Source organism: Arachis hypogaea, chromosome 12, assembly GCF_003086295.3.
Source record: "Arachis hypogaea cultivar Tifrunner chromosome 12, arahy.Tifrunner.gnm2.J5K5, whole genome shotgun sequence".
NCBI lineage: Eukaryota > Viridiplantae > Streptophyta > Magnoliopsida > Fabales > Fabaceae > Arachis > Arachis hypogaea.
In genome coordinates, this window is record NC_092047.1 from 4,231,284 (window position 1) to 4,251,639 (window position 20,356).

At 34.5% G+C, this 20,356-nt stretch overlaps 3 protein-coding genes and 1 pseudogene across 3 annotated transcripts in view; all 4 read left to right on the forward strand.

The window, feature by feature from the left end:
• LOC112726470 (putative disease resistance RPP13-like protein 3) overlaps window positions 1-4,701 on the forward strand; it is a 32,484-nt gene extending 27,783 nt beyond the window's left edge. The window contains exons 3-5 of the mRNA XM_072208551.1: window positions 14-2,388; window positions 2,494-3,573; window positions 4,325-4,701. Of these exons, the coding sequence (XP_072064652.1) occupies window positions 14-2,388; window positions 2,494-3,573; window positions 4,325-4,399 (3,530 nt within the window). The 3' untranslated portion in view covers window positions 4,400-4,701. The remainder of the gene's footprint in view (window positions 1-13; window positions 2,389-2,493; window positions 3,574-4,324) is intronic.
• Window positions 4,702-11,048: 6,347 nt separating this feature from the next.
• Window positions 11,049-12,788, forward strand: LOC140176574 (putative disease resistance protein RGA3; annotated as a pseudogene).
• A 72-nt stretch (window positions 12,789-12,860) lies between these two features.
• On the forward strand, window positions 12,861-15,183 carry LOC140177259 (uncharacterized). The gene is made up of 2 exons (XM_072210423.1): window positions 12,861-13,677; window positions 14,129-15,183. The coding sequence occupies exons 1-2, from the start codon at window positions 12,877-12,879 to the stop codon at window positions 14,216-14,218; spliced, it is 891 nt and encodes a 296-aa protein (XP_072066524.1). The 5' UTR covers window positions 12,861-12,876; the 3' UTR covers window positions 14,219-15,183.
• A 991-nt stretch (window positions 15,184-16,174) lies between these two features.
• Window positions 16,175-20,040, forward strand: LOC112726473 (uncharacterized). The gene is made up of 4 exons (XM_025775871.3): window positions 16,175-16,837; window positions 16,909-17,010; window positions 17,125-17,238; window positions 19,806-20,040. The coding sequence occupies exons 1-2, from the start codon at window positions 16,175-16,177 to the stop codon at window positions 16,945-16,947; spliced, it is 702 nt and encodes a 233-aa protein (XP_025631656.1). The 3' UTR covers window positions 16,948-17,010; window positions 17,125-17,238; window positions 19,806-20,040.
• Window positions 20,041-20,356: the final 316 nt, after the last annotated feature.

Here is a 20,356-nt window from a genome sequence, read left to right on the forward strand (position 1 = left end):
TCAACACTCTTAGGCAATCTAGCAACAAAATCTTTTCAAGAGATTGCTCTGGCATGTGGTCTTAAAGATGATGTAAAAAACTTTGAAAGTTCTTTGAGAATCATCAAAGCATATCTCATAGATGCTGAGAACAAGCAAGCAAAAAACCACAGTATAGATGAGTGGTTGAAGCAACTCAGAGAGGCATTTGATGACGCTGGTGACATATTAGATGAAATAGAGTATGAAGCAAAACTTAATGAAGTGATCAAAATGTATGGAAGCATTTGCACCAAGGTCCGCCGGTTCTTCTCATATACAAGTAATCCACTTGCATTTCGCATCAGGATGGCCCACAAAATCAAAGATATGAAACAGAAGATGGATGAAAAAATAAGAGAAGGGAGAAAGTTGGGTATAGTTGAACAACATGTCAACGCTCCAGCTATGGAGCACAATTTAGCATGGCGAGAGACTGCTTCTTCATTGCCTTTCCGTTTGTGTGGTAGACTTGAAGAGAAAGAGGAGATTATAAATTCATTGATGACACAAAAATCAGAAGCTAATAGTATTGATGTGATCTCAATTATTGGGATTGGAGGTTTGGGAAAGACTACACTTGCACAAATGGTTTACAATGATACCCCAATAAAGAAGCATTTTGATCTCTTAATGTGGGTGTGTGTATCTGATGATTTTGATGTGAAGAAGCTAATACAAAGAATTATTCATGCAGCCTTAAAGAGAGAGAATGTTGCGGATGCAAATTCTAGTTTGGAATATATGATATCTCTTCTCAATCAAACATTACATGGTAAGAAATTCTTACTCGTGTTAGACGATGTTTGGAATGAAAACCACAACAAATGGGATGAATTGAGAAATCACTTGTTAGAAGTAGGTGGTGACAAAGGCAGCAAAATTCTAGTGACCACTCGTAGTAGAAAAGTTGCTGACATTGTGGGGAGTAATCTTGTAATGAAATTAGAAGGACTTCCTGAGAATGAATGTTGGCGGCTCTTTGCAAAATGTGCATTCCAAGAAGAGAAGGACGAAGAGAAGTACCCAAGGCTAAAGCAAATTGGGGAGCAAATTGTTAAAAGATGCAAAGGAGTACCCTTGGCTATAACAACTTTGGGTTGCTTGCTTAGATCAAAATGCCATGATGAAAATGAGTGGAGAAAAATAAGGGATAGTGAGGTGTGGAATCTCGATCAAGAAGAAACTGACATTTTGCCATCACTCAAATTGAGTTACAATCACTTGCCACCACAACTAAAGCAATGTTTTTCATACTGCTCTTGTTTTCCAAAAGATTATGAATATGTGGCTATTGAGTTGATTATGTTGTGGATGGCTCATGGACTCCTCCAACCTACACGCGAAGAGGAAGATGCAGAAGATATTGGAGAGTTATATATTAAAAAGCTTGTTTCAACATCTTTACTTCAAATTGATGAAGAAGATTCTTTCTACTTTCCCAAGATTCGAAATTCGATGGCATTTAAAAATCTCAAAATGCATGATCTTGTACATGATCTTGCAAAATTAACAATGAAAGAGTCAAGCAGAACAAGAACCGTTGTGCAAGAGGGGCAACAAGAAGCATCGATAGAATGGACCTCCGACAAGTTCAACTATCTGAGAGTGTTGCACCTAACAAAAGATACGGAATTGAGCTCGTTTCCTGATGATTGCTTTGCCAGAATGAAGAAGCACTTGAGATATCTCTATCTTGGAAATTGTGCTAGTTTGAAAAAGCTAACTGATTCCATTTGTAAGCTGCAAAGTTTGCAGAGTTTGCGCCTTTATTGTGACAGCCTTGAAGAACTTCCCAAAAACATGAACAAACTCATCTATCTACAATATTTGCTTTTGGCGGATATCAAAATTACAAGTTTGTCTTCAATGAATATAGGGCGCTTCCAACAACTCAAATTCTTGTATCTTTTCAAATGTTCAAGGTTAGTGTACGTACCAAGTGCTGTTGGTCGCTTGACTACTTTAAAGAAGCTGGTCTTTCTTTTTTGTAATAAGCTGGTGTATTTTGAGGATGAAGAGGAAGAAGGAAAGCAACATGTGTTGGTAAATAATTTAAACCTTCAATTATTCTCAATCACTGGATCAAATAACCTGGATGCTTTACCAAAATGGCTTGAAAGAGCTACTAAATTGCAATATTTGAGTATAAGCATGTCAGGGATAAAATCATTGCCCACAAGGTTGCCGATGACCTCCCTTGAAGAACTTGATATCTATTGGTGTAAAGAATTGTCATCTCTTCCCAACATGGATCAAACTCATAATCTTCAATATTTACAGATATCTTATTGTCCCAAATTATATGTAAGGTACAATAAGGAGACAGGTTCAGATTGGCCCAAAATTGCTCATATTCCATATTGCAAGGTTAGTTCAAATAATCTATCTCATAATATTACAAATCTAACCATACTGGTTTATTATTATTATTATTTCAATTTTTGCATGAATAATTAATTGTTCGAATTTGAGGTTTTTGAGTTGATTATGTTGTGGATGGCTCATGGACTCCTCCAACCTACACGCGAAGATGAAGATGCAGAAGATATTGGGAAGTTGTATATTAAGAAGCTTGTTTCAACATCTTTACTTCAAATTGATGAAGAAAAATCTTTCTTTTTTCCTAAGTTTCAAAATTTGATGACATTTAAAACACTCAAAATGCATGATCTTGTACATGATCTTGCAAAATTAACAATGAAAGAGTCAAGCAGAACAAGAACCGTTGTGCAAGAGGGGCAACAAGAAGCATCGATAGAATGGATCTCCGACAAGTTCAACTATCTGAGGGTGTTGCACCTAAAAGAAGATATGGAGTTGAGCTCGTTTCCTGATGATTGCTTTGCCACAATGAAGAAGCACTTGAGATTTCTCTTTCTTGAAAATTTTCCTAGTTTGAAAAAGCTTCCTGATTCCATTTGTAAGCTGCAAAGTTTGCAGAGTTTGGGCCTTTATTGTGACAGCCTTCAAGAACTTCCCAAAAACATGAACAAACTCATCTATCTACAATATTTGCTTTTGATGAAGATCAAAATTACAAGTTTGTCTTCAATGAATATAGGGCGCTTCCAACAACTCAAATTCTTGTATCTTTTCAATTGTTCAAAGTTAGTGTCCGTACCAAGTGCAGTTGGTCGCTTGACTACTTTAAAGAAGCTGGGATTTTTTTGGTGTGAAGAGCTGATGAATTTTGAGGATGAAGAGGAAGAAGGAAAGCAACATGTGGTAGTAAATAATTTAAACCTTCAATTGTTCTTTATCATTGGATCAAAAAAGTTGGACTTTTTACCAAAATGGCTTGAAAGAGCTACTAAATTGCAATATTTGAGTATAGACAAAACAGGGATAAAATCATTGCCCACAAGGTTGCCGATGACCTCTCTTGAAGAACTTTATATCTATCGGTGTGAAGAATTGTCATCTCTTCCCAACATGGATCAAACTCATAATCTTCAGTATTTAGTGGTATATAATTGTCCTGCATTATATGCAAGGTACAATAAGGAGACAGGTCCAGATTGGTCCAAAATTGCTCATATCCCACATTGCAAGGTTAGTTCAAATAGTCTATCTCATAATATTACAAATCTAACTTTATTATTATTATTATTATTATTATTATTATTATTATTATGATGCATGAATAATTAATTGTTGATGTTTTATGTTTAATTAACCAGTTAGAGTTATATCTTACTCTCCCTATAATTAATTCTAGAACTTTTTAAATTGTCAATTGTTTGAATTTCTTTTTAATAATCTTTCTAAATAAATACATGAAATCGATTAACATTATTATGCCTGCAGCACATGTCTTGAATTTTAGTTATGAATCTTAATATTACCACTAATAATGGTAACTCTTTCCATTACTACGTATTATGAATTATTGTATTGAAAACCACAATAAGCTAATTGTTATGTGAAATTCAAAGAATGAATAATTCTTAACCATTTGAATATTGGTTCAACATTATTTAAAATGAGCACAAAATTTTATTATTACTGTGATTATAGGAGTTGATGCATGAATCTTTATTTTTGGATAGTGAAATACTTTTTTTATTGTCAATTGACAGAAAATGGAAATTTAGAAAATTATAAAACAATTTAATAGTATATATATATATATATATATATATATATATATATATATATACATGCATGGTTGAATTAAAGCTCAAGTTATTTTAATTTCATAAGCACTAGTCTGTATTATTGCAACTTTACATATACTTGATAATAATAGCATTATCTTTGCCTAATGGTTGTGTTCTAATAATTGCTTTGTTTGGCAACTCAGATTATATTTTTGTTGGAGACCATTAAGAAGGATGCTTATTGGAGGCTAGTATTTAAGACAGAGACTAGTATTTAAGCAAGAGTAGATACTACATCTAACTCACAAACTTAAGATGTTAAGTTTATGAGTCTCTCATCTTATAAATTTTTTACTCTTTTTTTTTTATGTGGAACTAACTCCATACACTCCTCACACTTACAACACTAACAGTCTTTAGCTACAACTACTTTATAAATGCTTTAATTTGTGTGGGTCGATTGCTTTTGTATGTTCCATTTTCTTTTAAAACTGAAAGAAAGCTATGTAGCTGGGCACCTCAAACTTTTGGGTGTTGAGTTTAGAAGTAGTTTGAATATGTCAAGGTTTTACTTGTTCTAGATTTCTATCTATTTTATTCAATTTTTAATTCGGTGTTACAGCTAAAATTTCTAATCACATTTGATTGTGCAAACAAATTTTACATCCAAGCATGCATTTTATTTCATTCATCCTTATTACAATTATTAAATGGTTAAATGACTTTTATAAAATACATGTTATTTTGCTTTAGTTCTTGTAATTACTTTTCTTTTGATTCACTAAAATTTAATAGGAGTGTTTGGATTTCTTCAATTTAGGACAACAAAATATATATTTATATATAAATGATCACAAGAACTTCTGATCTAAGCTTCATAAAATCTATTAACCTTTTAGTAGCTTGAAAATCAAAGACTTATAAAATATGGCAAAAAATAATTAAAATAACAAAAGGATTATTGAAATTCTATTAATTAATATTAATATATTTGTTAATTCAACTATGTTAGGTGTACACTAAAATTAACTACTAAAATTAGTTTCTAATATAAAATATATATTAAAATATAGAATAGTAAGAATACACATTAAAAATAAATTAAACTATTTATATACCTATACAAAAATACATAATAATTAATTTAGTGTATTAATTAAATAATATTTTTGTTGTTAACTAGAAGATATTGGAGAGTTGTATATTAATAAGCTGGTTTCGCTTCTTTGCTTCAAATTGATTCTTCTTCGGTTCTTCCTACTCCTTGAATTTGAAAAATTCAATGACATTTAAAAGACTCAAAATGCATAATCATGTACATGAACTTGCAAATTAAGAATGAAGAAGTAATTGGCCTCTGACAAATTCAACTATCTAAAAGTTTTCAAGTACTTGAGATTAATATAGATCATTCAAGTTGAAAGATTTACCTGATTGACTTTACAGAGCTACTAAATTGCGCTATTTGAGAATATGGGGAGGAAGAATGGAATCATTTCCCACATGCTTTCCAAGTGATTCTCTTAAAGAACTTCATATCATTTCTTGTAGACTCTTGTCATTTCTTCCCAACAACATGGACCAATTTCATATATAATTTTCAATTCTCAGAGATAGATGATTGTCCTAATTAGATTAGATAAACTTATCATGTTAGACCTAATTAGGACGGTTAGGTGTATGATGTAGCTACTGCGGTGTCATTTAAGTAAATTTTGACGCTATCAGCAATGAAAACGATAAAAAGACTAATGTGACTAACTTAAATTTTTTGAATGACAAATTTGATTAAAAAAATATTTCAAAAACCAATTTAGAGAACAAATGTTTTTTTAGAAACGAATTTGATCATTTAATCATTGACAATTCTTACACGCACTTACTTGTTTACGGCTATATTTACTATTTCATATATCATCTCTTGTAGCTAGGAGTGTACTCTTGAATTTTTGCAGATTGATGGGCAAGACCATAATGATAAAGATGAAGATGGAGGAGATGCAATCAAGATCAATATGAAGAGAATAAAAGGAAATAAAAGCATTATCTTTATGTGTAGTGTCTTTGTCTAATGATTATGTTTTAATTGCTTTGATTTGAGTACAATTCATGTTTTTAGCTACAAAACTTTGTCCTTTATATAATGTTGCATTATTATTTAAGACTGAAGTAAAGCTATGTATTTGGCCACCTCAGGCTTGAGTGTGTATGTTGAGTTTGGAAACTATGAATAATATTTTAAGTTTGAATTGTTCTTAATGTTACTATAGATTAACTCGATTTTTAATTGGATTTTGTAGTTTAAAAAATTTCCGAGGTTTTAATTGCATAGAGAATTTAATACTATTCAAGGATCTTATTTCGTTCATCCTTTTTAAGAATTAAAAAAAAATAGTCTTGTATGAAATATTTTAGACTTAACTAAGTTTTTAGTTTTTATGAAAATATATTATTTTGGTTGGGTTCCTATCATTTTTAACTAAAACTAGAAGATTTATTTTGGTCATTATTGTTCTCATCCGTTTTTGATAAATAATGATGTAACATATTAAATACTAGCATAACAAATTGAAATATTAGCCTTGACCTTAATATTTGGAATTTTGTCGAATATAAGTTAAGAAATGTTTTAAGAATATTGATGTTTCAGTAATTTTATCCATTGATTATAAAATATATAAATATAGTTGAGATTAATTATTAAAATTACTGAAATATTAATATTTTTAAAATATTTAAAAAAAATTAAATAGTAAATACATAATACCAAAAAGATAAATTGATCATAACTATAAAAACAATAAACATCAAATCTAGAACAAATATGTCAGAAAGCCCAACAGTTACCATATTTAAAAATTAAATACAACCAAAAATAAAAAATTTATTTAGCATTAAAATTTAAAATTAATAGAATAATACAACCATAAATTAAAAGTGCAGCATAATTTCAAGACCTAAAAAAAATACAAGGTAGAACTTGTGAGAAATGATGTGTCCATAATTTTTTATACTCCTTTTTTATATTTTTTTATGGTATAAAAGATTTTTTTTTAACTTTTCCGATTGTTCATATCACATTGGTCAAATTCTTTCTTTTGGAGGGCGCGTAAATTGAATTTTTTTAAATAATAAAAATTAAATTTTAAATTTTTAAGTTATAAAAATTATGATATTATATTATAATACTATTAAAAAAAAAACATAAACTGATAAAAAATATACACAAACAATTATATCTAACAATAATAATAATATTAGTAATTCATACTAGTATATATAATTTGGATTCTACGATAATTATTATTATGGTGATTATATATTGTTAAAATTAAAATTATATATGTAACACCGTAATATTCAAATCCTTATACTCGAGTCATAAGTTAATGATAATAAGGTGGTATAACTCTCAAAGGGGAATTTTAACACATAATTACAAATAAAATTGAAAGGAGTATTAATCGAGAAGCTTGAAAAGAGTAAAAATAAAATCGCGAATTCGTAGCGCTCACGTATCGACAAAAAGAAGGTAAAAATAAAATCATATCATTACTCCATCTCAACAAGAACAGTCCTCAGCGTCAATCGACACCAGCATGAGGGACCTCTCAGTTGTACAAACACAAATAATACAGGCAAGTAATACACATTAAGGTACAAGTAGAACAAGTAGCACATAATCAGGTAACACAGCATATATGATATAGCAATCCAAAACAAATAGGCAAACCCAAACAATTCAAACATATGCAAATGATGTATGCCTGTCCTATTACTGATGATATCATCTGTCGGTTATATAGCCAACCCGATACGTCCTGGTAGCTAACCATGGACAGAAACACCCATGCGGAGCAAGTGGGCTTGAGCTACAACCCCTTTGCTACTACCCGTTTAACCCAGAACCAGTGCAACAACCACTACTGCGGCTACTATCCAGGCGGGTGTTTAAAAGCTCAACCTGGAGCGAATGGAATCACCACTACTGCGGCTACTACCCAGGCGTCACAATCTCTGACCTGGAGCTAGTGGGTCGAACCACAACTCTTGCTACTGCCCAGGATCTCGAAACATACATTCATTCAGTTTAAAATCAATCATCATTATTATCAAATCTCAAACATTAACCTGGAGCAAGCGGAACAAACCACGACCATTGCTACTACCCAGGTATCACAAATACACATTCATTCATAGCACTCTTCATTATTACCAATTCTCAAACAATGACCCGGAGCAAGCGGGACGAACCACAACCCTTGCTACTACCCAGGTATCACAGACATACATTCATTCAAAACTTCATAATTAAACTCATTTATCATAATTCTCCTTTCCCATCTCATACCCGAAGCAAGTGGACAATGCCACTGCCTACTACCTGGGCACAGTCTCTCTGTTGTGCCTTATTACCATTAGAGGGAATTCGTGCCCTGTCACCCTTACAACCAGAGAGAAAACACAAACATATTCACATTCAACATTTTCCATCATTATTCATTTACCATATTCATTTATTAACCATATATGCATCTTTGGCATACTCGCCACATGTTCAAGCTTCCTCAATCAATCATAATCATTTAATCATTAGTCATATACGTATACATACTCAGCCATAATTCAATGCTTATCGCAGCCATCCGGCTCATAACATACACAACACTTTCACCATCATCCTCAGCAACTCATACAATCATCATTTCTCACCATTCATCATTGATTCTCACTTTACTTCATCCACAAGTTACCACATGTCCTAACTTCTTTTCATTACTAGGCACACTATAAAAATTTAGGACTAAAACGATGAAAATAGAGGTTTAGAAGTCTGAAATTCGGCTTTAAAAACTCAAAAAATATTTTTTTGGTGAAAACAGGGTCATGCGTGCGCATCGCTCACGCGCACGCGTGGGTAGCGGAGAAAAGCAGGTGACACATAAGCGTTGCCCATGCGCACGCGTGGGAAGTAGAGAGGTAGGGTGACGCGTGCGCATCAGCCACGCATATGCATGGATGCGTTTTGTGCTCCTCGCACAAAATCGGCACGCTACCATCACAACTCTCTGGAATTTATACCACGCACCTGCATCAATACAGCGACGCGTACGCATCAGCCAGGCGCACGCGTGAGAGAGTAAAAATTGTGAGTGACGCGTGCGCATCGAATTACGTTTTACCAAAAATTTTACTAAGTTTAAAAAGCTGCAGAATTTCATTTTCAAACCTCAAACTTCCGCCACACATAACTTCTTCTACAAAATTCCTTTTTCAACCATGTCTGAACCGTTGGAAAGATCGTTGAATGAACTTTCATAAAAATTCAGTTTTGAAGAATTCCTAACTTCGACAGCCGAGTTACGGACCGGCGAAGTTGGTCAAAAATAAGTTTTTACCCAAAAATAGAAATCACCAATTATTCCAATGTTCACAAGCCAAATTCATTTCCACTCATCCAAATGACCACAATCCAACCACATTCACAAAATTACACTCAACCAAAACCAAATCTACCTCATCTACACAATTCAATTCAATTTCGTCACCTTCCACTCCTAAATTCCTAATTTCTTATTATTCCACATTCCTCCCATTTATTCACACACTCAATATTCAATATCCATTCAATCTCATATGACATCACACAATACACACATCACTTACCTTCCTTACCTCTTTCCGGCCTCCGGCCCAAGATTTACGGCCTCCGGCCCAAATTCACAATTTAAATGCATATTCCACAAACCAATATTCATTATCCAATTCGTCAAATTCTCAACACACCAAATATACAAATTCACACAATTCTCAATCCAATCATTAATTTACCTTACATATCAACTATACATATTAGTACCAACCATTTATACAATCCAAACTTAATCCTAGGGGCATCTAACCTAGGAATTATCATCACATCATACGGTACTTAAATAAAACTTAAACCGTACCTCTTGTAGCCAAAATAATTGAGCTTCTTCTTGAGAGTCTTCACCAACCCTTAACTCCAAGCCTCACCAAAGCCCCACAAGCAATATCAATCTTCCAATTGTGCACCAAAATCACCCAATACTCTTACATAATCAATTTTCACAGTTATAATCAACTTAGGGTTTATGAAATTGATAAATCACAAGGGTTAGAGGGTTCCTTACCGTAACCCACAAAATTGGTTGATGGAACTCACCAATGGCTCATACTAGAGCACTCCTAAATAACCAAAATCATAAAATTAGTCAACACCCATAACCAAACTTGAATTTAAGGAGGAAAAAAACTGGGCAGAGGACAGTGAGTTCTCACCATAAAACTTCGATAGAATTGTAGAGAATGAGAAGAGCGACGTGTGGCTGCAAACGGCTCGTCAATCAGAGTTTCGAAGAGAAAGTTATGGTGATTTAAAGTTTGATGAAGTTAGGATTTTCTCTCTTCTTCCTCTCTTCTCCATTTCAGCGCCCCACACCCTTTCTTTAGGGTTAATGAGCTGAAATACTCATAACTAATGTTTATATATGTTGGGTCTTGGTCTTGGACCCACTTAGACCTGGTTCACTTGGTTTAATTCGTTGGCCCAATTTTGGTCCAAAACCTTTAAGATTAGAGTTTTAAATCGTATTTTAAATATTTTTATCTTCCCAAGTTATAAATTCTTATTTCTTAAAATCATTCACTTCTAATTAATTTTCTCAGCCACAGTACCGGACAGATCGCAGTCGATACTGCCGGTCAAATTTTTAGTGCGCATTTTTAAATTATCAAATTCTGATTGCTAAATTTTCTAACCATATTCGCTCCTATTTAATTTATTATTTAATTAATTACGGTTTGACCGGGTTTTACATTCTACCCCCTAATAGAAATTTTCACCCTCGAAAATTCCATCCGCCACCACGAGTACATGAGCGTACTCTGCCTTTATATTCAATGCATAGTAGTTCCAAGGTCTTTTTACTCAGTGCGCTTCCGTTGCCGCGCTCTAATTCCTTTATCTCCGAGGATCTCGATCATTCGTCCAACGCTGACCAACAGCCTCGTTCATTACTTTCATCATCTCATCAACTCACTTCTTATTAAATCTAAAATCATGTCATCAATAATATCACCGTCATCATTAATCATAGTCATCATCCCACATCGCTATAATCAACCAAAAATCATCACCATGCCTTAATTATACTCCATCCTTATCCTCTCTCTCTCTATCAAGCCAATTACCACTAATCACAGCTCAACACCAAGCATAACCTCCAGACTTACTTTCTTATTCCCAAACCCTCAAATTTATATATAACTTGCTGTTTTAAAGTCTTTGACTAATTAATCAAAACCCTCTTCGTTTTTAGAAATCAAATGAGTTTGAAATAACAAGTTAACAAAATCATAAGAATCTGATCTTCTTTAATAATCTATAAAAGCATTCGAAACACATCTCTTTTGTTAAAGTTACTAAAAAAAAAAATCATTTTCAACACCATAACCAACACTCTTTCAAATTCTTGAGAAAATTTCGATAGCACCTCCCCTAAAAACTGAAGTTTGCCACCCATCACGAGTCCCCTCCTTTCAACCTCAACTCAATCAAAACCAACATTTCAAATCAACGTTTCCAAATCCATCATTTAGGATCATTCCTTATGTATTTAAATCAAAGGAAACTAAAAGTCACGGATTCAATCCGTTTCACAAAAGATCTAGAAATCAACCAATTAAATAACAAACACAACATATTAATCTCAACAGAAAATCGTTTAATCACAGGCATTTAAATAGATGATATTGAAGTGTCAAAGAATTTTGATGTACTAATGTGCGTGTGTGTGTCTGACTCATTTGTTGTTAAGAGGATAATATTCCAAATTGTTGAAGTTGCCTCAAAACCAGGTAGAGTTGAACAAAATTCTAGTTTGGATGCTTTGTAATCTCTTCTTGATCAGAAATTACATGGTAAGAGGTTCCTGCTCGTGCTAGACGATGTCTGGAATGAAAATCTCTCTGAATGGAAAGTATTGAGAGACTACCTATTCACAGCGAGCAGCGATAAAGAATCGAAAGGCAGCAAAATCATGGTGACTACTCGTAGCAAAAATGTTGCCTCTATTATGGGAAGCAATCTTCAATTTGAGTTGAAACCATTTGACAAAGGTGAGTGTTGGAAACTATTTGTGAAATTTTCATTCCAATAAGCAGAGAAGGAAGCAGAGGAATACCCAAGGCTTAAGAAAATTGGAAAAAATGTTGTTAAAAAATGTAATGGAATACCCTTAGCAATAGTAATCTTAGGTTGCCTTCTTAGATCAAAATCCCATGATGAAAATGAGTGGAAAAAAAAATAAGTGATAGTGAGGTGTGGGAGTTAGATCAAGAAAATAGTACTATTTTGCCATCATTGAGATTGAGCTATAATTACTTGCCACCAGAACTAAAGCAATGTTTTTCATATTGCTCTTGTTTCCCAAAAGATTATCCATTTGTGGTTATTGAGTTGATTATGTTTTGGATGGCGCATGGACTCCTTCAACCTACACGCGAAGACGAAGATGCAGAAGACATTGGAGAGCTGTATATTAATAAGCTAGTTTCAGCTTCTTTGCTTCAAATTGATGCTTCTTCCTACTCCTTTAATTTGAAAAATTCAATGACATTTAAAAGGCTCAAAATGCATGATCTTGTGCATGAACTTGCAAAATTAACAATGAAGGAGTCAAGCAAAGCTAGAAGCATTGTGCAGCTGGGGAAACAAGAAGAAGCATCCATGGAGGAATTGGCCTCTGACAAATTCAACTATCTAAAGGTTTTCAACTTAGAAGAGATGAAATTCACCTCATTGCCTGATAATTGTTTTGCCAAGATGAAGAAACACTTGAGATACCTCAATCTAAAAGGTTGTAGTAGTTTAAAAACACTCCCTAATTCCATTTGTGACTTGCAAAATCTACAATGTTTGAACCTTCCTAAATGTTACAACCTTCAAGAGCTTCCAACAAACATGAAAAATCTCATCAGCCTTCAATATTTTTTTCTAACTGTCAAAGTTACAAGTTTGTCCTCCATGAACATAGGACACTTTCGACAACTCAAATTCTTGTTTCTTTGGTATTGTACAAAGTTAGTGTATGTACCAAGTGCTGTTGGTCGGTTAACTGCTTTAAAGAAGCTAGTGATTCATTGGTGTACTGAACTGGTGAATTTCGAAGGCGAAGAAGAAGAAAAAAAGAAAAATGTGGCAGCCTATAGTTTGAACCTTCAAGTGCTTGTGATTAATGGATCATTCAAGTTGGAAGCTTTATCTGATTGGCTTTACAGAGCTACTAAATTGCGCTATTTGAGAATATGGGGAGGAAGAATGGAATCATTTCCCACATGCTTTCCAAGTAATTCTCTTGAAGAACTTCAATACATTTCTTGTAGACTCTTGTCATTTCTTCCCAACAACTTGGATCAATTTCATAATCTTCAATTCTTAGAGATAGAAGATTGTCCTATACTAAGTGCAAGGTATAACAGGAAGACAGGTCTGAATTTGAAAAAAATTGCTCATATCCCACATTGCGAGGTTAGTTTATTCAATTTCTAATGCTTTATTTATATTTGCATGAAAATTTCTAATGAAAATTGAGTAAATGGTCAAATTTATCTCTAAAAGATTATTTATTTTTTAAATTAGTCTCTAAAAGATTTTTTAATCAAATTTATCATTCACAAGTTTTAAATTTCTAAAACTTTATTCATACTTAATGTGTCACAATAGCAAATTTTGACGCCGTCAGCAATGAAAGTGACGGAAAGATTAATGTGACTAATTTAAAATGTTTAAAAGACAAATTTAATTTAAAAAATTTTTCAAAAACCTATTTAGAGAGTGATTAATTTTTCAGACTTCAGAGACGATTTTGACTATTTAAGCGTTGAAAATCCTTACATACATGCACTTACTTGTTTGTGGTATATTTATTATTTCATATATCATCTCTAGTAGCTGGTAGTGTACTCTTGAATTTTTGCAGATAGATATGCAAGACCAGAATGATGATGATGATGAAGAAGATGGAGGAGATGCAATCAAGATCAAATATGAAGAGAAGAAAGGGAAATAAAAGCATTATTTTTATGTGTAGTGTCTTTGTCTAATGATTCTGTTTTAATTGCTTTGTTTTGAGTACAATTCATGTTTTTAGCTACGAAACTTTTATCCTTTATATAATTTTGCATTATTATTTAAGACTGAAACTATGAATAATATGTTAAGTTTGAATTGTTCTGAATGTTACTATAGATTAATTCGATTTTTGATTGGATTTTGTAGTTTAAAAAATTCCCAGGTTTTGATTGCATAGAGAATTTAATACTGCTCAAGGATCTTGTTTTGTTCATCCTTTAAGAATTAAAAAAAAAGTCTTGTATGAAATATTTTAGGCTTAACTAAGCTTTTAGTTTTTATGAAAATATATTATTTTGCTTGGGTTCCTGTAATTTTTAACTAAAACTAGAATATTTATTTTGGTCATTGTTCTCAACCGTTTTTGATAAATAATTGTGCTAGTAGGCAGGATAAATACGAAAGAGAGGTTGAGTAGACTTGCATTATTAATCATCATGACAATATTTGTGTATTGTGTAAAAAGGACATAGAGTTTGTTCATCATTTATTTTTTGCCTTTGACTTCACGTGGCAGGTGTGGTGTGCATGGCTGACGTATTCTGATAGAGTTTGGGCCATCCCGGGAACCACTAAAGAGTTCTATGAGAGCTGGATCGAAGCTACATGTGAGAAGTCTGAGAAAAAAATGACTAATTGGATTTTGTGCGGTTATTTGGAACATCTGGTTGGAGCAGAATAACAGAGTCTTCCAACAGATAGAGACAAGTGTTGAAGGAGTAAAGATCATGTCGTTCTTGAGTTACAAGGAATGGTGTGGGGTCGATCCGTTTGGTTGTTGATGGCAATGTCGGAGATGACAACGGATACTAGCTTTCTAGTTATGTCTGTGTTTATTTGGTTGTCCTTGTTCCTCTGCTCTACTTTATTGTGTTGAGCTACATTTGTTCAAAAAAAAAAAAAAACAAATTCAAATATTAGCCTTGGCCTTAGTATTTGGGATTTTGTAGAATATAAGTTAAGAAGCCTTTTAAGAAGAATACTAATGTTTCAGTAATTTTATTCATTGATTATAAAATATATAGATTAATGATTAAAATTACTGAAATATCAATATTTTTAAAATATTTAAAAAATTAAATACATAATACCAAAATGACAAATTGATCATAACTATAAAAATAATAAACATCAAATCTAATATATGTCAGAAAGCCCAACAACTACCATATTTAAAAATTAAATACAAAACCTCGGCCTAAATATGGACTTTTGTTGAAGATAAAACTAAATTCCAAATAAATTGACCCAATAGTCCAATCAAATTTAGGACCAATACAAGTTTAAAATGTAAGACCCAAAACTTTTGAAAAGTCTTATTATGATCAAGTCTCAAATCCTACAGTAATTTATAGCCTTAATTTCAGAGATTATTTTATTAAAGATAATTAAGGCAAGTTTTGATTTATTGGATTTGAGATGAGTTATAATTATTATCCAATTTTATAATTATTGGATTATTTTCTATATTTAAAGTATAAGATTGATAGTTATGAAATAATAAGGATTTTATATGATTTGGATTAGATAAATAATATTTTAAATATTATTACTGCTATTTTGGAAAATGAAGAAATTAAGTATACTATTTCTAATTTTTAGATTTGGGCATTTTATTGAAAATAATTTGTGAAATTGGTGAGCAAATAGTATTTTCTATATATAACTAGTGTTGGATTTAATTTGGGTTTCAATTACTATATTATTCCCAATTTTATGTGAAATTACCATAATGCCCTTAACCCTAATTTTCAAAAGTAAAACCCTAACCCTGAAACCCTACCCGGTTACCCGTTGTTGCCCATACCCCAGCAGCCACAATACGCACGGTTTCCTTTCTCCTTTTCATGAAAGGAAGGAAACAGAAGCAGAAAGTGAAATTGAGGGAGAAGGAATGAGGGGTCGCCGGCGTGAAGGGGGAAGGGAAGGGAGTTCACCGCGCCGCCATCGTCCTCAGCCGCCTCACTGCGAGCTGTGCTTCGTGGCCCACACCCACACGGCTTCCCTTTACCATGAAAGAAAGAAATTGAGGCAGAGAGGGAGAGGGAGCTTGAGAAGGGAGATCGCGCAGAGAGGGAAGGGCTGCGTTGTGATCGCCGCCCAGCCGTCGCGCCGTCTTGGGGTCCGCCGTCAGGTCCGAGTCGAAGGAAGGAAGAAGCCGCTCTGTCAGTGTCGCGCAGAGAGGGACTCGCCGCCAGCTCCGTCGTCCTCACTGCTGCGCCATCGTCGGGTCCGCAATCGTGGAGGAAGCACAGCGCCGCCGTGGGTCCCTTTTTGTCGAACTCGAAGGAGGAGGAAGGCCGAGAATGGGCGACGCTGGGAGAGAAGGAGATGCAAGCTGGAGGAGTTGCGTCCAGTCGCCGCCGACGCGCCACTGCCGAGGGTCCCTTTTCCTGCTAGATCTGCCGCCGTGAAACCCCGCAGTGCCTCTGGTTGCCGGAAAACGGTGGTGGATGTTGGTGCTGGGATAACGCCGCCACTGCTGCTGGCCGTTTCGAGCTGCTCCGCCATCTCTGCCGCCGGAGAACGCAGTTTAGTCGCCGGAAAACCACTGCCGGTAAGGGTCCTTGCATTTGGTCTTCATTCCTTTCTATTCCTGGGTTTTATCGCTATGACGTTGTTGTGTAGCCGCGGTTGTCGGAGTCTTTCATCGCCGCTGCCGCTTGAGGTGGCTGACGGAGTCGCTGCCGGGTTGATATGGAGCTGCGGCTGCTTCGTTTCGCTAGCTCAGTAAGTAAATTATGTTTCAAAAAGCCTCGCGTTGGTATTCGGTTGTGTTTGATTAATGAATATGAGTTTTGGGTAATGTGGGGTCGAGTCCTGATTATTATATGTTGCGAATAGTGTTGCGATGGTTGTTGCGAACGTGACTGGGAGCTGAGATTTTAGTTGCCGTCAGTTCGGGTTGAGGCGGAAAGGACTCTGTGACATGTTTGAGTTATGGATTTGCGTTTTGAGGTAGGGGCGCTTTCCAAAAACTATAGTTTATTATTGGAATTATTACATATGGATACTGGTGCGAGATATTGTGTATTTGGTGATTGTATCTGCCTTATGTATTATTTGATTGACTCGAATGACTATGGATGTTGGTTTGGTTGAATTGTGGTGCGGCTTTGTGAAATGTAATGTCTGAAGTCGATTCTTTAAAGATTTGAAATATGAGTTTAATCCGTTGAGGATTAGTTTGAATTGAGTCAATTATTTTGATGATGTGAAAGATAGAATACTCTTGAAAGTCAGCCTGGGTCGCTTTAATTGATTTGGTTTTGATAAATGATTTAATGCTGAACCGATTCTTTAAAGCTTTAGAAATGAGTTAAATCGGTTGATATTGAGTTGATATTTGAAATGGTTTCCTTGAGATATGCCACTGAGGCGATTGTTGGATTTAGCTTGCTTTTGAATTGATTTCTGGTTTTGAGCTGTTGAAAAGGAATGAGAAACGGTTTAGTTGGGACCCGAACCGGGTGGCAAAAGTCCAAGTTTTAGGGGAGGTGCTGCCGAAATTTCTATAGAATCCGAGTCCTTATTTGAAATGTTAATTGGGGAATTTTAAGTTTAATGCCTTTCCTATCTATTTTGAGGATTGTGAAATTATGGCTTCTTTTATTACCTTTACTTAGAACAATTAAGAAAGCAATGAAGTTATGCGTTGAAAGAATTATTGAAAAGAGAATCATGATTTCTCCTTATTTTCCAAGAAGAACAGTATGTCTTTGGGTACAAGTCATTCGAAAGAGAATTTTGCTTTGAGGCTGTTTTAAAAGGTAAAACGGGTTTATGTTTTTCTCTATTAAACACAAAGATTGTCCCTTGGGAGAGTTTTCGTGATTTTAAAAGGAATTGGATTTCGAGTGATGAGCCTCATTATTTTGACGTTTTAAATAAGATTCAAAGTATCTTTTGAACTCTAAGTTTAACACAACAAAAATGATTCTCTTATCAGTTTGAAACGCTTCAGATTTAATTATGGAATTGAAGCCGGTTTTGTTTAAGTAAAGGAAATGGTTTTGAAAGAAGTAAAGATTACGTGACTCGGTTTGGCTTAGATCCTATTTTCTTACTCAAATCAGAAAGCCAATGTTTTAATGATTTTAAATGAATTTGGTGAAATGAGATATGTTATTCTCCCCTAAAGACTTGGGACTCTGTCGAGAAACTTTGTTATAAAATCCCATTGTTGAATGGATGATTTTGAATGTTTCAAAATAAATCTTTAACTTGCCATGGTTATGGAAGTTTGGAAAGAGGATGCCGAGAGTGGCATTGTTTTCAAAGGGGAATTTACCTTGAGTAAAAGTGGCTTATGAGCCTAAGATGATTTGAGAAATGAGATCTTTAAAGCCAAGGCTGAAAAGAGTTGAAACTCGATTTCAAAGTGAAATGAATTGAGAAAATAATTTATGGCTTAAATGCCGACTTTATGAATTTAATGATGTTGAATGGTGGAAGTGATGTTTTGTTGTGAGCCGGAATGGCTGTGTATGATTATACATATTGGTTGGTTTTGGATTGAACCGTGAGCCGGAATGGCTGTGTATGATATGAATATTGGCTGGTTCTGGACTGAACCGTGAGCCGGATGGCTGAGATGGATGTTGATCCATGGATGAGATTGAATGCATGTTTATGCTGAATCATTGATATATATGAATGTTGCACTTCCACTATCTGAGATACGAGTTTCCCTGGGTAGTAGCAGTGGCTAGCCACCACGTGCTCCAGGTCGAGACTTGATACTCTGTTGACCCTATGTCGTAAGTGTGGCCGGGCACTGTGAAAGGCCCGGATGAGCTCGCCCCCATAAATATTCACCAGTGATGGTGATGGATAAATATTCACCAGTGAGGGTGATGGATATGGATCATGATTATGATCAAGTTTATGATGAGTATAACTCGAGTTGGGGATGCACGACAGAGGGACAGTCCAATGGTTAGCTACCAGGACTTGTCGGGTTGGCTCTATAACCGACAGATGATATCATCAGCCACTAGGGACAGGCATGCATCATATGCATTTGTGTGACATTGGTTGGGTGTGCATATTATACTTGGTTTGCCTATGTGATTAATTGCTAACTGTTCTACTTGTAATAACTGTTTGTTTGTGCTTGAACTTCCTATCTGTGTTTGCATCTGGGACTCTGTTGGATTGAGGTGATTGGTTGTTGGTTGGATTGTTTGGGCCTAGGGCCGTGGTTGGAAAGAGATGAACTGACGGTTGATTTCGGTTTTGTGTTTCTGGTTTGGAATAAAATATGAAAGGCTATTTTGGTTTCGCTTAGATAAACCGCTTTGAAAGGCTTTTGAGTTTTTGAGAATTGAACGGTTCTTCTTTCTGAAAAGATTTCCGACTTTACTTTCATCGTAAACCGTTATTTTTGAAAAGAGGCATAAGACGGTTATGAATTACTGGTGCGATTATCTTCATGTATCCTATTACAGTAATTCCCAAAAACCCTCTACTGAGAACCCTTTCGAGGATGATGTTCTCACCCCCCTACATTTTTCCCCTTTCAGGATATGGGCGCAGAAGTTACGAAGAGCTTATTTAATTGTTGTTATGATGCTCTATATTGTTTTAGTTATGGTTTATTGTACCCTCGCCTTTATCTCGATATAATCTGTAAGAGGGATAGGAATTGTATTGTATTATGTTTGTAATATTATTTATATATATTTATGTATATATATATATGGATGTACTCTGTATGAGTTGTTGTAAGTTGAATGGTATTTATGGATGTACGTTATCGAATGAAAGTATCTTTGGGAGCGGTATTGCGGTTTAAAGTTTTAAACAGGCTCATATTTTAGTATTAAATAATATAAGTGTCGTCGTAATGTCTGAGCTATCAGAGTCGCACAGCCGGAAGTGCGAGCTTTGGTAGTTAGGGTGTTACACAAAAAGAAAAAACGTGGGACCAATATCAAAGCATAGTAATGTGAAGATTATCCAATAAAAAATTGACCATAACTGAAAAATTAGAAAGAAACATATTAGGAACGATTGTGATAAGATAGTTTGAGGTGGATGTCCATTTTTTACGAGGCTCAGGTTTTTAAGGAGA